General features: G+C 37.1%; 1 protein-coding gene across 8 annotated transcripts in view; it reads right to left on the reverse strand.

Annotated features, from left to right (window-relative positions):
- Nucleotides 1-1,607: 1,607 nt before the first annotated feature.
- The window catches only part of cacna2d1 (calcium voltage-gated channel auxiliary subunit alpha2delta 1), a 692,512-nt gene continuing 675,129 nt past the window's right edge, over nt 1,608-18,990 (reverse strand). For 4 of the 8 annotated variants that reach the window (XM_087999530.1, XM_043713764.2, XM_043713767.2 and 1 more), the window contains 2 exons: nt 17,407-17,495; nt 1,608-10,762 (listed from right to left, as the gene is read on the reverse strand). In XM_087999530.1, coding sequence (XP_087855656.1) covers nt 10,726-10,762; nt 17,407-17,495 — 126 coding nt within the window. In that variant the 3' untranslated portion in view covers nt 1,608-10,725. The remainder of the gene's footprint in view (nt 10,763-17,406; nt 17,496-18,990) is intronic. The other 4 variants (XM_043713761.2, XM_043713765.2, XM_043713768.2 and 1 more) reach the window with 1 other exon arrangement.

Consider the following 18,990-nt stretch of genomic DNA (forward strand, 5'->3'; position numbering starts at 1 on the left):
CTGTTCATAATATTTGAAAATACTTCAGATTTCACTGTTATTCAATATCAATAATCATTTTCCTAAGTTCTGATCTCAGATTCTGTAAAATACATATTAATGCAATTCCAATCTGACTGAGACAGTCAGATAATCGTTTTACTATTTAGCACCCAACTGAGTGGAAATCTCATCCGAGCAGTTGAGGAACTGTTCTATTTATCTCTAAGTGATTCTTCTGTTAGCCTAATGATATATTTGAAATATTTGTGGTCTTTATAAAATTGTCATCCATTCGTTTCTCAAAAGCAGTATTGATACTTGGTGAACTAGTGGAGAGAAAACTAAGTTCTCTCATTCTAATAGGGAGTAAGGGGCCATATTTATTTCATGGGCCTGTACTTAATTTATCTCAATCTTGAATTTAGTTGGATATTGCTGTCTCCCTTGCCCCACCCAGTGTGGCCCCTTCAAAATTGTCAGTCACAGAAATTCCATTTAGCTATGCTAGATTCTCAATGAGTCAATCCTTTTATTATTTCTCCACACCAGTTACCAGATCTGCTTTATTAAATGGACGGTGAACTATATATTAAGACTGGACTCTTAAATTAGTTTAGTACCTCGATCTTTGAGGTAAAGATTTGTGGATAACCCGGTGGTTACTGTTGACCAGAAATTGCTCTACAATGGCTACACGAGATTAGGAATCCTGCAGTGAGTAACTCACCTCCTGACTCCACAAAGCCTGCCAATCATGTATAAGGCAGAAGTCAGGAGTGTGATGGAATATTTCCCAATTGCTTGGATGGGTGCAGTCAACAAGCTCGACACCATCCAGAACAAAGCCGTCACCCTCTACTAATGACACTCAATATCAACAGTGTGTACTATCTGGAAGGTACACTGCAGAAACTAGCCAAAGCTCCTTACTCAGCACTTTCCAAATGCATGGCCACTACAATCTAGAAGGACAAGGGCAGCAAGTACATGGGATCACCTCCACCTGCAAGTTACTACCCAAGACACATATTATCCTGAGTTGGAAATATATCACCATTACTTCATTGTTCCTCGGTCAATATCCGGGAATCTTTTCATTAACAACATTGTAGGCATATCTGGTCTGCGGTAGTTCAAAAATGGCATTCATCACCACCTTCTCAAGGGTAATTATGTATGTCAATATATCCTGACCCAGCCAGTGAAGTTCACATTCCGTGAATGAATATTAAAATAAATAGCTGTACTCCTGAACCTGAGGCTGACATTTCAGTACAATCCTACATAAAATTGCTGTACTTCAGTTAAGATATTAAAGATATTAAACCAAGGTGACATTTGCTTATGTTGATGGTTCACCATGATGTAAAATTAATAATTGCATAGCACTATATTAAAAGTGAATGTATTTTCCCAGTCTCCATGGCCGAACTTCAAGATGAGTTCATTAGCTGTGTATAAGATGGGTTGCTTTATTAACACAAAACTTCTGTACTGAATGTCATATTTTTGTACATCTAATTTTAACTTCAATAACTAGAAACAGATCAATTCCATTCAAACTCAAAGTGGCTCTACTTGTCAAAGCATTTCATTCATACAATAACAAAGCTTCACAAACTCAGCATGGTGAAACAGTTTAATGATTTAACTGATAAATCTTTTATTCTGAATATATTTGCACAAGAATAAAATAACACAACATTTCTAAGATTATAAACTTTTTTTTAACAGTATTGTACAAATTTATACAAAATTTCTCTCAGGCTTGTCAAGTTCCACAAAACGTTCAGAAAGCACAAGAGAAAGGGAGAGGGTCTCAGTCTGCAAAGAGCAGTGAGAACCTTCTGCAAGAACACACATTGAACCATCTGCGACCATAAAGAAAACAATCCATTAAAGCAGGATCTGGACACTTGTACTATGGTCAACAACAGCACAATTCCCCTCATTCACATTGTAAAACAGCTTTGCAACTTGCAACCCAGTAAGGCTACAGGGCTAGATGATTTTGAAAAAAGCTATATAAACCTCATACAAACACACACAAATGGCAGCAATGCTCTTCACCAATTTATCTACCAGCTTAAGCTTTAAAAAGAAACCAGCATCAAATTCAATGCATAACGGAGACTTTGAACATTCACAGCTCAATCATAACTAAAGCTGCTTCATTGAAAATATTGAAATCAAACTGTCCACTACCTAGTATTGTTGTGAACACAACAATTTTGTTTTTTCTCCCCCTGCCCCTCTCCCAAAGAGTCGTAAATCTCACCTTTTGAATGAATAATCAGTAAAATAATCACTGTTGATTTAATTTCCTATTCACAGTTCTCTTTTTGTACTTAGTGAAATGAACACTTTTTTTCGGCTTTATAAATATTAATTCACACATTGTGAGTTAGGAAACAAAAATATTTAGGTTTATTGTCAATTCAAATCTCCAGAATTCATGCTCTAGTTGTACATTGATAAGTTCAGGCTTTGCTTGAGAGTACAATGCAATTTGTTTGACAAAGTATAACAGGATCATCCAATCCTTGAGTTAATGTAGACTTTGCCAACCAGGTTGATTCCCAATTCTAAAGGCAAAGTAGAATGACTTCTTAAATTAGATTTTTCAACTTTGAACAAAAAGAAAATGCAGAGGAGAAGTTCTAGTATCTTACATAGTTATTAGGACAGAGAATGGAAATCTTTACAATACTTTATATGGTGTTAAATGTGTCACTTATGAATGCAATATTACATCACAAGATTTGTGTTTTTTGTGTCCATGGAATCAAGGCCTGCTCATGTTGTGCCAATATTTTTAAAAAGCAACAACTTACAACATTATAGGTTCATTTTTGGAATGAAAAATTAGCAAGATGCTGCATGATCACATGAACAGAACAAGGGTTAGTAGATATTCTCAATTTTAACTCCGGCAAATGAAGTCATATCTCATTATCCTGGTTGAATTTCTTGAGCAAGGCTGTAGGCTGCTGGACATTGAAATTGTATGTTTGGTTTTCAAAAAAAAACTTTTAAAGGTGCTGCACAACAGACTGCCCGAGAGGATAACAATTTGTGGGATTATAGGTTAATTCAGTAAAAACTAAAAGCATTAAACATCCTCATACAAGATCTTGGTTTGGCCTCACTTAGAATACTGTGTTCAGTTTTAGACTCCTTGTTTGGTGGTGATATGGAATTGCTGATAAAAGTTCAGTGAAGAGCCACTAGCTTAAAATATAGTTTATAAGCCCATACTTAGCACTTCTTATTCTTAAAAAAAAGACAAGTACTTCACAGAGATTTGATTGAGATATTCAAAATAATGAAGGGATGAGGCTGCATCTACATGGATAGATTTCATGCATTTTACAATTAAGGAAAACCAGGACATGTATGTTAATCTTTTGCTATAAATTCTGTGTTTTATGAACCTGCTCCACAGCTACCCGATGAAGGAGCATTGCTCCAAATGATATTACTTCCAAATAAATCTGTTGGACGATAACCTAGTACTGTGTGATTTTTAACTCTGTCCACCCCAGTCCAACACCAGCACCTCCAAATCAATATTTATCAGAGCACAGAATGTTGCAATGCTTGGGAATCAAAGTTTGAAACAGATTACTAATCATGCGATAAGTATTGATTCACTGCAAGTGTTCAAAAGAGACCTAGTGGTTATCCCAGCATAGCAAAGGTAAGTGGGATTTTGGTAATGTTTCGCATCAACAGTGTGGTCTCCTGCAACTCATTCCGATTACCTTACTTCTCCCTCCCCGGCTTAACTTGATCTCAGATTTTTATTTAAATTGTCTTCCCAGGTGAATACTCACCTCCAGCTGTTGGGAACTTTTGAGGATCATGTTGCTCAGCTATAATTGAATTATCTGGCCTTGATCAACTATCTGGTTTCTCCTATTGGCTTTTTCCTTTAAGTTCACAGACATGCTATGAGCAGTAGGTCAAGATTCACAGCTCTGAAATTTCAGGTGACAAGAAATATTTATTTACGAAAATGTTGATTAGCCATTGAAATAAATCAATTTGAAGAGCCTTCTCATATGTGTGAGAGTCAATTTAATTCTTTGACAAGGTAGTCAGCCTATGTGATTGAAGTAAATGTGAAAATTAAATTGGCAATTGGAGGAACACTATCTCAAAGCATTATTTACTAAGCTTTGCACGAAAAACCTGGAGGAGCATTAATCCTTTCATTATTTTTAGCAAAATGGAAGGAGTACCTAAAAACTACTAGGGAGCTGTAGGAAACATTTGGTGGCAGCTGCAATTAAATTTGATTCAGAAAATAAACTTTAAGCCAAAGTCAATTTAAAAGTAAAAGCAGCACATGGTATTTCCAGTGTGAACAGCATTTCAACATATGAGTGAGTGTGATCCTACGATAAGTTGCTATAAATATGAGGAGCGTGGCACTCTAAGGGGAACCTTTTCATTGCAGGAAAATCAATAGTAATATAAATTCTTGTTATTTCTGGTGTCATCTATCTAATGAAATTTGACAGATAAGAGGAAATATTCAGTACAATTGAACATATCACCATTTAAGGACACTGACAAATGTGGATTCAAAAGGAAAGACAAAACAAAAATATTAGAAGCTAAATAGAAAATTATTACCAGGAAAACCAAACTTTTTTTTACCTTTAGCAGGACATAATCTAAACAGTATGATCTAAAAATCAAAATCAATGTGTATTTTCAAACTCTGAAATTCCTAATCCATTACAGTGAACAGAATAAAATGTTAGTGGTGGATTATAATTGGCTGCTTCATTATCCACTTGTGAAAAAAAATCCAACACTTCAGTATATTTTAGATATATTGAAGCTAAATGGTAATAGATTTTATAAGATTTATCAATCTGCAATATATGAAGACAAGTGTTCAGGAAAATGTTCTGACTTTACTTGGAAAAATAATTGATCTCCTATCCAAATAAAGTAGTGCAATATCTTCACATACTGAGATATATATATATATAGAATATACTGAAAAATGTCCCATTCCAAATTTCTTTAAATCAGGATGTCGATCATGGAATAAACGTCCTGAGGATGTGGGAGATGCATGCCCATTTGCCAGGAGCAGGCAGTTGGGATGAGTTTAGTTTGGGATTATGTTTGGCATGAACCATTTGGACTGAAAGTCTGTTTTCATGCTGTATGAAGCTATGACTTTATGTGTAAGCTTAAAAATGAAACATTTATGGTTAGCTGAATGAATTAAAAGAACAAAGATTAAGCATCATGATGGAATTCTTAAAATAGATAACACCTAACAATAAATAACTTCTTCTTTATTCTGCTCAGAGACATGTCTATATACAAATAAACTGGTTTATTTTCATATTAAACTAGACAGTTCCTGAGGAGCACCAAGACTTTTATTTTATATTAATTGTTTGCCATCAGATGCAGGACTGGAGTGTAGTGCTGGAAAAGCACAGCAGGTTAGGCAGCATCGGAGGAGCAAGAGAATCAACATTTTGGGCAAAAGCCCTTCATTCCTTATTCAGCTTATGTCTGAAACGTTGATTCTCCTGCTCCTCAATGCTGTCTGACCTGCTATGCTTTTCCAGCTTCACACTCTCAACGAGAAATCTCCAGCATCTGCAGTCCTCTCTTTCTCCTACCTCAAAGAGGCTGCCATATGTTATTTTAACATTGCATCAATTACAAGTTAATTTAAAGTTCAGTTGTGTGCAGGTACCTTAACAGCACATCTTCAAGCTTCTACAGTTTGAAAAGAATAGACTGTTGCATTGAAAAGTTGTAACATTGGAAAGGTCACTGGCACTTGGAGGAAGAAGGGGAATGGTGTACACTGCTCAGTTATTTACAGAGTTTTGTTTCACCTTAATGACAGTGTATGTGGACATAGTGGGTGGAATCATATTAGACACATGGATTTGGCTTGGAAGAAGGAGAATAGCAGAGGATGTTTGAAATTTCACATCTCTAACTGACCATGCAGAAGGCAGCATTGCAAGAATAACAAAGAGCAAATTAATGGGAATTAAAATGCCCAGACAGGGAAGATTGGTAACACCGCTACCTGCTCCTGCCCCTGGCTCATCTTGCCCCTCCTAGTTTCACTGAGACTGAAGCCCAAGAGACAGTTGGAAATGCCAACCCAGGAGGCCAGTAAAATCTCTTTTAATTTCCTAACTTCTTCCACACCAGAGCCAAGAGCTCCAGACGTTTACAAATCCTGCTGCTTGGGGCTGGCTTGACAACTGTAGCCAAAGAGATTGGAAAATTTTTTTGAAATTTCTATGGGGTTCATTTGCAGTATTCTACCTACAGTGGCAGCATTCACTTCTCCTAGTGAGGCTGGCTACCACCCACAACTTGAGACACTCTGGCTCTCCTGCCTGCACAACCCACCTACCATCCCTGGTTGTTTAAGAATCCCCAGATAAGCTACACACACTATATGGGACTTCAGGCATGGGACTCACATGTAGCCCCAATGCCAAAGAATATTTTTTATGCTGGTAAGTTACCACTCATTAGCTGTTTCCATCACTAAAAATGTGACAGATGGTAATATGTTTCTACTGACAGGAAAGCAGAATAAAGACATCAGGAAAACACCTATTATCTTGATAATGGAAAGGAAAACAAAAACTCACATGAAGAAGAATGTATATTCTCAGTACTATTCTGTGAATAAGAAAATAATTATTTTACTGAATTTGGATCATTCACAACTGATCAGAATTATTGCACCCAACTCACTCAAGTGCTTCACATCTGTATTGAGTGACCCTTTTGTCTTTACAGGTTGACTATTCAATACCTGAAATGATCTGTACATTCATTCTGATTGGAGTTAGAGGATTACAAGTATCAAGATAACTATTACAATGGTTGTGAAGCAATATTCTTAGCACATATTGATTCAGATTCTTAACATCAGGCTTTTGGCTAGATTCAATTTACTCTTGGGATTACAGCCATCATAAAAAAACTGAGGAAGTACATCTATCAATCTATTTCTCCAAACCCATTTCAAAACAAGTGATAAAAACAAAAACCAAACCACTCATAACTTTCTGCAAAGGCATCTACAATCTAATAGTTCCTTATAATAAATACAATCAGGCCAAATTTCATAACAGAATTCTGTACAACTGACAAATTGTACATTAGGGAGGGCTGGAAGCAGCTTTGCTTTATATTTTACACTGTTTTTTTGAAATTTAGCAGTGTATACCAATTAGGTTTCCTGAAAGTGATAAGTAAATGCGAATCCCAAAGTAGTCAATTCCTTAAGAAAATGCATGCACGTTTACGTTGGCAATGACTATACTAACCATTTCCTTTATCTGTTGTGAATTTCCATTTGGCAATAAACATACGGATCAGAATTAATGAACTGAGGATGGTCCGATTGCATGGTGGCAAAATACTTTTTGCAAAAATGTACTCAGTTCAATTCGTCAAACTTATGAGCAGCAGTGGTTTCCCAGAATCTTAAACCAATCTGGCTCAGTGTTCAGCACAGTATAATATACCTGATTTACAGTAACACAATGCAAGTTACTGAACAGAAAACGAGACACATAAATTTGAATATTTCTCCACAGGTTGTAAAATATTGAGTAGAGTTTCTTCATATTTGCATACAAAGCAAACTTAATATGGTAATATGGAATAAAAAGAGAAAAATGCATTAATTTTGAAATCTTAATATATTTATGACATCATCTCTGAATTGTGACACTAAAATTAACAAACAGGATGCAAGCTCCTTTTCTACGTAAAATATTATTCATAAATGTTCATAGCTAGATGTTATAAAGTTAATGCTACACCATAGCTTCTCCCACATGCTCTCTCTCTTTATAGTTCATTGGCAAATCCAGGTTGACAGCAAGTTGGCCGGTTTACACAGCAATCAACTATGCAAGGACAGCACTTAAATTGGAATAAGCTACCTCTGGTCTTACAATAGTTTTAATTATTTCAGAAGGAGTATTTGCATTGAGGAATACACACTTAAAGGAGAGCATCAACTTCACCATGGCAGAAAACAAATGGGAGGAGAAATTAACCCAGAATGCTCACTTGTTGATAATTGTTACAAAGCAGTATCCTCAGAGAGAGGGAACTGCCTGAACTATCTATCGGGAAATCATATATGTAGTAAAGAGAAAAGAGGAGAAACAAATAATAAAGTGGGGACCTTTTTAGTTGTTGTTTGTCCTTGCTGCTACTTGACATGCTGGCAGTTTGCTGGTGGGTTCTGCATCAGTGTTTCATTTTCAGCAAAAGCAGTCAATAGATAAGTGGACTGAGGATAATACTGCCTGGTCAGATATGAAATAGCTCATTAATGTTCAAAAAGTTTGCCCTTTGAGATGACTAGGTGAAGTTACAAGTAGAAGAGCATCTATAGTCCACTGATGAACTTGCATTGTTTTATTTACGGGGAAGAATTCTCCATGTGTTTCAATTTCTGAAAGGTTCTTGAATGTGGACTCACTCCTCACAAGGACAACATGACTGTGAGACAATGCATTGGTCACATGCTACAGTATCACTTTGGCAAACCCACAAATCAGATGTCATAGCAAGTCTCCAGGTCACAGCACAGGGCAGTCCATATTCAATAGTGCAACGGACAAGATTCCTGGCCCTTGCCCTAAAGTGGAGAAAACTGCCTGTTAATCTGATACTGAATCAATGAAAACTAACAACTAAACTTCTGCCAGCAAAAGGCTCACTGATACAAAAGCTGCAGAATCCATTGAATTTGGTACCACAATCGACAGATTCTCAACGGAAATCCTTACTCAAAAAGATATCAGTCGGTCATACAACAAAACCCTCCTCAACTTGTCCAAAACATTTTCAATACTGTTTCCACATACTTTAACATCGGATTACTTATATTTTTCAAAATACTGAACTGATCATGCAAAAGTCTTAGTGTATTTCTCTTTTTGAATAAAAGTAGATGGCAGAGATAACCAAAGTATTTAATGATCCACTGCCATCTTCATTCCTTTCACTGATGCAGCTTAACTTCTTTAGTAATTTTACTGTTTTTTTTGAGGAAAATGTCCCTCTGTTTAGCCCCAGATGGCTAATGTTGACAAAGCATGCACTCCAATTTAAATACTTTAGAGTTACATCCATTTACGACCAAGACCAGAGGATGATTCTCAAAAATTAAACAAAAAGATTAATGCACAATCAATAAACATTGTGCACTAAGACAGGCTGAAATATAAATGAAGTGAACATTGTTGATTGTATGACCTCAAAACACTGTTCAACTAAAATGCACACTTTTTGTATTTTGTTGGCATATAATGTTTCGGGTTCCTTAGACCACATCACAATTTTTAATATATAAAATTCCTATTTTGCCGTGATGTAAAATTTAATTCCCGACAATCAATTGTCCCAATATAGAAGTTTCTTATAGAATCAACTGTCTACCAAATTTCAGCTTTACTTCAAATTGTTTTGCTGCCTTTGGGAATTTTCTTGTAATTCAACCAACGACCTCATATAAGTCTTGTTTTTCTTGTATTACAGAAATTACACAGCTATATTGGGGTACAGTTTTAATGAGAGCCCTTGACTCAATCCCAACTGTTGAAAACAAAATCCAAATTTTGAAATTGCCTTTGTGTAAAATTCCCATCTTTTCAGCCTGCTCACTGCACTTTGAAAGAGGTATGTTTGACAACATTTAGTTGTTATAAGTGAAACAGTTATATTACATCATATTATCTAAATTTCACATCAACAACATTTGGTTCACTCAGTTGCTCTTGCACATTAACTACACTCCTACAGTAAAATTGAATGAGAAAATAGTAGCAGAATCTTCATGCAAAAAAAGCATCAGTGTCCAAAATTCAATCGCCACAACAACAGCTTTTTCATTCACAAGCCTTAGCACTATTCCTTGTGTGGGATACAACAATCATTATGCATTTGCTTCAGCAAACATGAAGGGCATCAGGCATAGAGTTATGGCTTAATGAGAGAGAAGGAGAGGGTTACAGGCATCCTTTGGTAACAGAATAGCTAACAATAATATAATTACACAGCCACAGAATAATCAGTGTACTTTGGTGTATCAAAACCTTAAAAAGATTGCAATTACTGGTTGGTACCCAACATGGTCATGTCTAAGCTTTCTGGCTTTATACCAATAGGATAGCTGATTGTGCCTGTATGTCGCTAGCCCATGTAAGTTGTTTTAAAATTAGCTACAGTCAGTCAATGTAAGCCATAAATAAAGAATACCCTTTTATCTTGATCAAAGTAAGCTAAACAAAATATGAACCTAATGATAAATAAATCTAGATCTTTTTATGAATTGTTTCTTTGTATAAATGTATTAGCATTCCCATAGTTGCCTGGCACGTTTCAGGATTGACAATCCAATTTGCTACCATTGTATGACTTAACATTTTCTTTTAAAAAAACTTGTCAATGGAGCACCTTGACCATTCTTCATATGGAGAGTCAACAATGAATCTTTGACACAGTGATACACCAGGATATGGAAATGGTCAGTCTTCTACTGCTTGGGGACAAAGATTCCCTAGTTTAATCCAGGGCTACAGTGTGGTGGGTCTAGAAAGCGGAGATGGCTGTCCGTTCTCTGCAGTCATGATGGATAATGTCTGGCACTACTTAGCAGCCAGAGGAGAACCAGCTGAATCCCTATCATTGACCATAAGGATGGGCTCAGACGAGAGCCACTGCCGCATTCAGAATCATCCTCCTGTTGTCAGGGAGAAAAACAAAGATAATCATCATGATAATCATCAAAAGTGAAACCATTGATCTCTTAAGCTCAGGCAGCATTTAACCACATTTCTTTGGCATTGTTACTGTTAATCTTGGTTTTGTTGTTACATGTTCATAGAACACTTGAGTGTCCCAATCTGGAACTGCTGACTTTGAGCATTTCTGTGAATTATTGCACATATTAGGCAGGGTGTGCAACTTTTCATTGCATAAATATACTACCTTTCCAAATCCCTCCTCCACTCTTGGATTTCACTTTAAACCTCCTGAAATCATTTTCGCAGATTTGATTAAATTAGTTCAAATCCTTCATCACTAATACCTTTATCAGCATCTATCTTCATGCGAGGGTTGAGGTAACTCAAAGTGCCACAAATGAAAGAAAAGTTTATACACATAAGCAGCAAGATTGCTTATAGAATCCATTTCAAAGCTCATTCATCAATTGCGAGGAGCTTTGTGAGAACCCATGAAGTTACAAATGCAGGATAAAAGCAAGTTTTTGTTCGTCAACATTTACAATATTTTGTGCAACAGCTGTGAAAGGAAAGACAAGCTTTCTTTAATTCAAGGGTATAAAGCAAACTTGGGAACCAGGAAAGACTATTAGCATACAGCATTAAAATGAATTTTTAATGGAACTTTCTTGCTTTTCAACCAGGTACCAAAAAATCATTCATGTATACTCTCTTCATGGTAGCCCACCACGACCTAAGAACAAATTAGCTTTGCTATGACATTGTTTTGGGAACTTTCCACTTCTGTGACATCAAATCAACTGGACAAAGCAAACAAAATAAAGTTGACTGGTTATCCCAAGGTCTTCATGCTAGAAGAAGTCTATTATGACACCAATATTCAACATTGAGACAGCCCTTAAAGCCAACAGCTTTAATGCTTCCTTTGGTGCCAACATTGGTGTCATACTTTGTCTGAGAAATTGACTAAACTATTTTGCTTTGCAAGTAATAATATAAACAGATATGAGCCATTCCCTAAAACCTATGCATTTGCTGCATTAATAAAATCTGAAACCAAAATAATATAAAATAATTAGAAACAACAAGCCTAGCCCCCTTTATAATAATATCAGGGATGTTCAGAGAAAGAGCAATCCCATTTCTGATACATTTTGCTGCTTATCTGTCTACTTCTCAACAGAAATTGTAACTTCCTTTGAATTGACATTCAGAAGTACATATATGACTCCAGATGGGGCTTGACCCATGCTTTAATTCACAATCTTATATACATAGAACATAGAAGAATACAGCGCAGTACAGGCCCTTCGGCCCTCGATGTTGCGCCGATCCAAGCCCACCTAACCTACACTAGCCCACTATCCTCCATATGCCTATCCAATGCCTGCTTAAATGCCCATAATGAGGGAGAGTCCACCACTGCTACTGGCAGGGCATTCCATGAACTCACGACTCGCTGAGTAAAGAACCTACCCCTAACATCTGTCCTATACCTACCCCCCCCCCCGCCTTAATTTAAAGCTATGCCCCCTTGTAATAGCTGACTCCATACGTGGAAAAAGATTCTCACTGTCGACCCTATCTAAACCCCTAATCATCTTGTACACCTCTATCAAGTCACCCCTAAACCTTCTTTTCTCCAATGAAAACAACCCCAAGTGCCTCAACCTTTCCTCATACGATCTTTCTACCATACCAGGCAACATCCTGGTAAACCTCCTCTGCACCCGTTCCAGTGCCTCCACATCCTTCCTATAGTATGGCGACCAAAACTGCACACAATACTCCAGATGCGGCTGCACCAGAGTCTTATACAACTGCAACATGACCTCAGTACTCCAGAACTCAATTCCTCTACCAATAAAAGCCAGTACGCCATATGCCTTCTTCACCGCACTATTTACCTGGGTGGCAACTTTCAAAGATTTGTGTACATGGACACCAAGATCTTTCTGCTCATCCACACTACCAAGTATCCGACCATTAGCCCAGTACCTCATCTTTTTGTTACTCTTACCAAAGTGAATCACCTCACACTTAGCTACATTGAACTCCATTTGCCACCTTTCTGCCCAGTTCTGCAGCTTATCTATATACTGCTGTAACCTGCCACATCCTTCCTCACTGTCTACAACTCCTCCGACTTTCGTATCATCCGCAAACTTGCTCACCCAACCTTCTAACCCCTCCTCCAGGTCATTTATAAAAATGACAAACAGCAATGGTCCCAAAACAGATCCTTGCGGAACACCGCTAGTGACGGCACTCCAAGATGAACCTTTGCCATCAATTACTACCCTCTGTCTTCTTCCAGCCAGCCAACTCCTAACCAAACCTCCAACTCACCCTCAATGCCATACCTCCGTATTTTTTGCAGTAGTCTACCATGGGGAACCTTATCAAACGCCTTACTAAAATCCATATACGCCACATCTACCGCTTTCCCCTCGTCCACCTCCTTAGTCACCTTCTCAAAGAATTCAATAAGGTTTGTGAGGCACGACCTGCCCTTCACAAAACCATGCTGACTATCCTTGATCACATTTGTTATGCAAAGTATGTTAGACCTGACCTGAAGCAGAGTCTAATTGGATTCGAAACATGAACTCTTTCTCACTCCACAGAAGCAGGCAGACCTATTGAGCTTCTCCAGCACTTACTGCCTTTGTTTCAGGTTTCTAGCATTCGCAATATTTTGCTCTTTATTTTGAATAGCTTCTATTCTTGATGACATCCTGCATTCTAGCTTCTAACCCTGATTCCGTTACATTATCTCTAAAGACTTTTTTTGTTAAGAACTGTGAATGCTAGAAATTTGAAATTAAAAACCTGGGAACGCAAAGAAAACTAGCACATCAGAAAGGAGCACATGTTCTGAATTTCTTTTCTCCTTCACCAAAGCTACTCAGTTGCTGGGATCAATTCTAAGTACAGTTTACAGCAAAACCGTAATCTTAAAATAACAATCTTTCAGGACTCCATGTGCTGAGCATATGTAATATTGTAACTCTGCCTGTCTTTTAGTCTATTGGTTTGCAAACAACATCCAGAGAAATCAGTTGACCTGCTATTTGTTTCATGATTAGATTAGATTGTCTACAGTATGGGAACAGGCCCTTCGGCCCAACAAGTCCACACCGATCCTCCAAAGAGTAACCCACACAGACCCATTCCCCTACCCTGTATTTACCTCTGATAATGCACCTAACACTATGGGCAATTTAGCATGGCCAATTCACCTAACCTGCACATTTTTGGACTGTGGGAGGAAAACCACACAGACACGGGGAGAATGTGCAAATTCTACACAGACAGCCACCTGAGGTTGGAATCAAACCCGGGTCCCTGGCACTGTGAGGTAGCAGTGCTACCCACTGAGCCACCATGCTGCCCCTAACAAAGTATGTTAGATCTGACCAGAAGCACAGAGTAATTGGATTTGAAACGTTAATTCGAAACATGAACTCTTTCTCACTCCACAGAAGCAGGCAGACCTATTGAGCTCCTGTTCACTGTTTTAAATCAACTAATCCACAAAATTAATCAATCCCTGATGAACATTTTTTTCCTAAACCATTATCATGAACATGACATTTCTGACCTCAAATACACGTGACCAACCCCTCTTCATCTTCACATGAACAGTCAAACAAATGGATCAGACCATCAATTGGCCAGTTTGTAAAGTAGCACAAATACAGAACAACTAAACACTGGCTGATCTCAGGCTCTGTTCAATTAAGAATTAGATATTGTGGTTCTAACCATTGAAAAAGGGTCAGTGGAGGGGAAACCAGTCAATCAATCAGTAAACAAATGGAACTAGGTTGACCATGAGGTTTACTCTCAAACTAATTTTACTTTCCGTGCAGGTCTATCCCAAGAAATGGCCAGTCAGTTGTTTTACAAAACACCAGAAGTATTTTGCACTGTAGATTGCCCTGTATGCAATGAGTCCTTTAAGACCCAAAGTTTCGTTATTAAATGATCAGATCGCATGTCAGTCAGATTTGAATGCTTGGTCATGGAATTTTTCATGGAGCTTTAGGTTACCCTTAATCCACCAACAGTATGACAGATGGAATAAGTTTTAGTCCTGGGGCATCCGGTGTAGGATGTTAAAAAGCACAGATTTCGAAATCACATGAGACACTCAGATTCAAAGCTAAGCATGTGCAAACAATACAGGATGGCAGATCAACAAGGAGAACATATGGTTGAACTACATAGCTAGAAACAGTGGACTACAAGTCATCAATAATTGTGATCAACTGGGTAATGCATGGCTCAGACTACCGTACAAATTCTGCTTTGAACTCTACTTACCAAGAAACAAGCGTGATATTCAGGTAATAGGTAATTGTGGAACTGATATCAGAAAGCTCTTCACTCAAGAGCAGTATGTTGAATACTACTGTCTGCGGAATGAATGAGACCACACCGAGAGTACCTTAAACAATCTTGGTCTACTGATTTAAGAAAGACTATACTCAAAGTCAAAGCAGCACAAAGATAATTCATTTGGCTAATTTCTGGGATGCTGCCTTATGAGGGAAAGATTGAGCATGTCAAGTCTATAAACATTGGTGTTCAGAAGAATGAGATGATCTTATTGAAGCATATAAGATTCTGAGGGCACCTGAAGAGGTTGTTCTCACTTACTGGGAGGCACAGTTTTAAAAGAACAGATCTCCTATTTAGAACTCAGAGGTATTTCTTCTCTCAAAGGTTCACTGGTGGTTTTAACTTCTCTTTCCCAGACAGCCATGGAAGCTGGTCACTGAATATATTGAAGCCCGAGTTCAACAAATATTTTGAATAACCAGGAAGTTAAGAGTTAAGGAGCTAAGGCCACAACCAGATCAGCAACGATCCCATCGAATGGTGGGGCAGATTAGAGAGGTCAAAAGGATTATTCCTGCTCCTAATTTTCATAGATTCCCTACAGTGTGAAAGCTAGCCATCCTGCCCATCGAGTCCACATCAACTCTTTGAAGAGCATCCCACCCCGATTCAGCCTCTTGCTGTAGCCCTGCATTTCCCATGGCTAATCCATCCAGCCTGCACATCCCTGGACACTATGGCCAATTTAGCATGGTCATGCTAACCTGCACATCTTTGGACTCTGGGAGGAAACCCATGCAAACATGGGGAGAATGTGCAAACTCCAATTGACAGTCACTCGAGGCTGGAATCAAACCCACGTCTCTGGCGCTGTGAGGTAGCAGTGCTAACCACTGAGCCACTATAATTCTCATGATCTTAATAAGAAGGATAGCGGCAGATAGAATAATGCAGTGGAAAATCTTTGAATCATTTAGAGGTAATGTGATATACTAGACTACATAATAGATTGGGGATGAGCTAAATAATACTCCTTGTTTGTAGAATGGGAACTGTATTTCTGTAAAGCAACACTTACATAAGATTGTATTTCATTTCACAGTTAAAGAAAATGTGATAAAGTGCTGCCTAATCTTAAAAAAAATTCTATTTGTTCTAACAATCTCCCATAGTTTAAAACAGAGTGCTGCCCAAAATAAAGGTCGTTCTAATAAAAGTCAAACAACTTAAAAAACAAGAATATAAATCCTTGAAAGTCAAATCAACACCACAAATTTCTTCTTCTAACTTAAGAAGTCATCTTAATCATTCTAAATTAAGTTCTTGTTAATAACTGTGACTGTTTTGCTTTTATCTAGATAACTAAATGGTTGAAGTTCCAACACACCCTTGGAATGTCCCAGCAGTAAATAATACAGAATTGCACAATATGCACAGAATTCTGACCACTAAAGTAACTTTTGATTTCAATTCTGCACAGGCAAATTGGATACTTTCTGGATTATGCTTATTTATATTCAGAAAATAAAACAAAGAGAAGATATAACCAAGATATAATGAAGTGTTTTTTTTTAAGAAAAAGTCCAGTTGGAAAAAATAATTTTTCAATCACTTGAGGAGTTTGGTTTCTCAGTACTGATCCACATAGGTTCTGTACATATTTGGGCCAGTAGAGCTGTAAAGAACACAAAAGCCCACTTTTTCAACACTCCCATCCAACAACCTGGAACTACATATATATAAACATGAATTTTTATCAAATTTAAGTCTGAAACAAAAACATATATACTATTTTATATTTACCAAATCTCAGAACTTATTTTTTCAAAAGAATTATCAAAAATTTAGATTGGATCAATCTATTTGGTAACTTTGTATTGAAAGAAGTGTGATATTAGTGGCGTATAGGGTTTACTTTTAAATCAAATTATTATTTGGAGTTCCCTTTACCGACAATTAATTTGTATGGCTGCTCATATCCCATATTCATTTCTTTCTTATCAAGTTGACAGACTGTTGAACATTGTTTCTGTCTATGAAAATATATTCAAATGCTTTATTAAATAACTCATCTATAATGTGTAAACTTTCACTCATTCGAGAAAGAACTCAAAATTAACAGATCTAAGAAAAACATCTAGTTCAAGATGGAACAACAAACTTAGTTTGCTTCGCAATTATCAAACCACAGTAAGTTCGCTCTGGACCACAATCATTTGTAGGGGTGTTAGTTTCAAGTTAATATCACACCTAAGAAGGAAACTAAAGAACAAAACCAGTGAAAGTAACTGACCCTCCGCACCACATCAAAACTTGCAGTAAAATGAAGAGACGAGCTGACGCCACGGCAGAGGCACGACTCGTTGTGCATATAGGCTCATCCTATTAACAACGGGCAAAGTAGCAAGAAGAAAAAAGGAAGGGGACACAAAAAAAAAGAGACAAACAAGATGAGTTCATGCATTTTGCTGGCTGCTGGCAGAATTAATGTGAGCGTCCACCTAGAGCAGAAAGTCACAGTGTAAATCACAGAACAGAAAATACCCCACTATTAACAAATTAAAACACACACAATAAGACATCAATCAGCAAAGACGTCAAGCTAGTGAGCGTGTGCTACTGTACTTTCACGCAAAGGACTTGTGGGGAGACCACGTGATATTTGTGGCATTATGAGGAATCACGAATATTTAGGTCTTCTTTTAGCTATGACCATCTTAAATACGTAATATGGAAGATTTTCTTGTGACTGTTTCCCCAAATATTTATGATGGAAATTTATGTGGACAGAATAAGACTAAATTGGATAAATGGGCTGAATTCTTTATGAAACATATTTAGTTTAAGATGTGTAGCAATTACACGATCACTTAATACATATTGGAAAGTGCTATTATCTTAAAATAGCAACTCAATTAAACAGTTCTTAACAATTCTTAAGTAATAAATGAAATCCACTACACAAATGTCTAATGTATGAAAATCATTTAAAAATAACTCTTCAACAGCTAAGAAAAATCACAACTTAGAAATGAATTCCTAAAGTCATTGCATTTGTCATTCCTCATATGACCATTAGAATGAAAAGACGTTTGTTTATGAAGGAGGTTTCAAGGAGATCTGATGCAATTTTCATGAACATGAGTCACCAAAGTTGATCCAAGCAAACTGGCCATTTTAGTTAAGAAATCAACAATAGAAGTCATCAGGATTATTGGAGAATGGAGATTGATTGTTTTCACTAGCCTTAATGAGGGGTAAGAAGGTAAAGATAATCACAAATACAATAGAAAGGAAAGTCAGAAACAAAATTTGAATTTGTTAAACTTAGCCCTGAAAGCTTACTGAAACTCTGTCAGCTAATTATTTTAAAAGCTTGTTTAATAACTGCTTGAATAAGAGAAATATTAAGGGTTTTAGAGATAGTAAGTAAAGATAGATTGAAATGGATGGTTCATATGAAGAATGAACATGCAGACCTTTGTTGTAACACTCTAGAATATACTAGAGAAACTGAGAATCTGCTTGTTATCCAAGAGCCTCCTGGTTACTCATCTACTAATTTCTGTCAGATCTAACTTAATGCATGAAATTTGAAACAAGTAAAGAGACAAATCCATCTGGTATCTAAAACCTGTCAAGAACACCATTCCAAAATTGAATAGCTTGATACTATTTTAGAACAGTTGGAACAGGTGTGAAGTTAAATTCCAAGCACTGGGGACAAATTCCAGTCACAGCTACCAGATTACACACGTGAAAGTAGAGTATTCGAAGAAAGGATATCAAAAGCTGCAGTTAATTTTATGTTAACATTCCAAAAGAGTTATGACATGTTATCAAAATAAAGGAACTATGGCCCAGAGCAGTATCACAT

This window comes from Chiloscyllium plagiosum, unplaced genomic scaffold (assembly GCF_037043375.1).
Source record: "Chiloscyllium plagiosum isolate Xiang-an unplaced genomic scaffold, Cpla_swu_hap1 HiC_scaffold_23, whole genome shotgun sequence".
NCBI lineage: Eukaryota > Metazoa > Chordata > Chondrichthyes > Orectolobiformes > Hemiscylliidae > Chiloscyllium > Chiloscyllium plagiosum.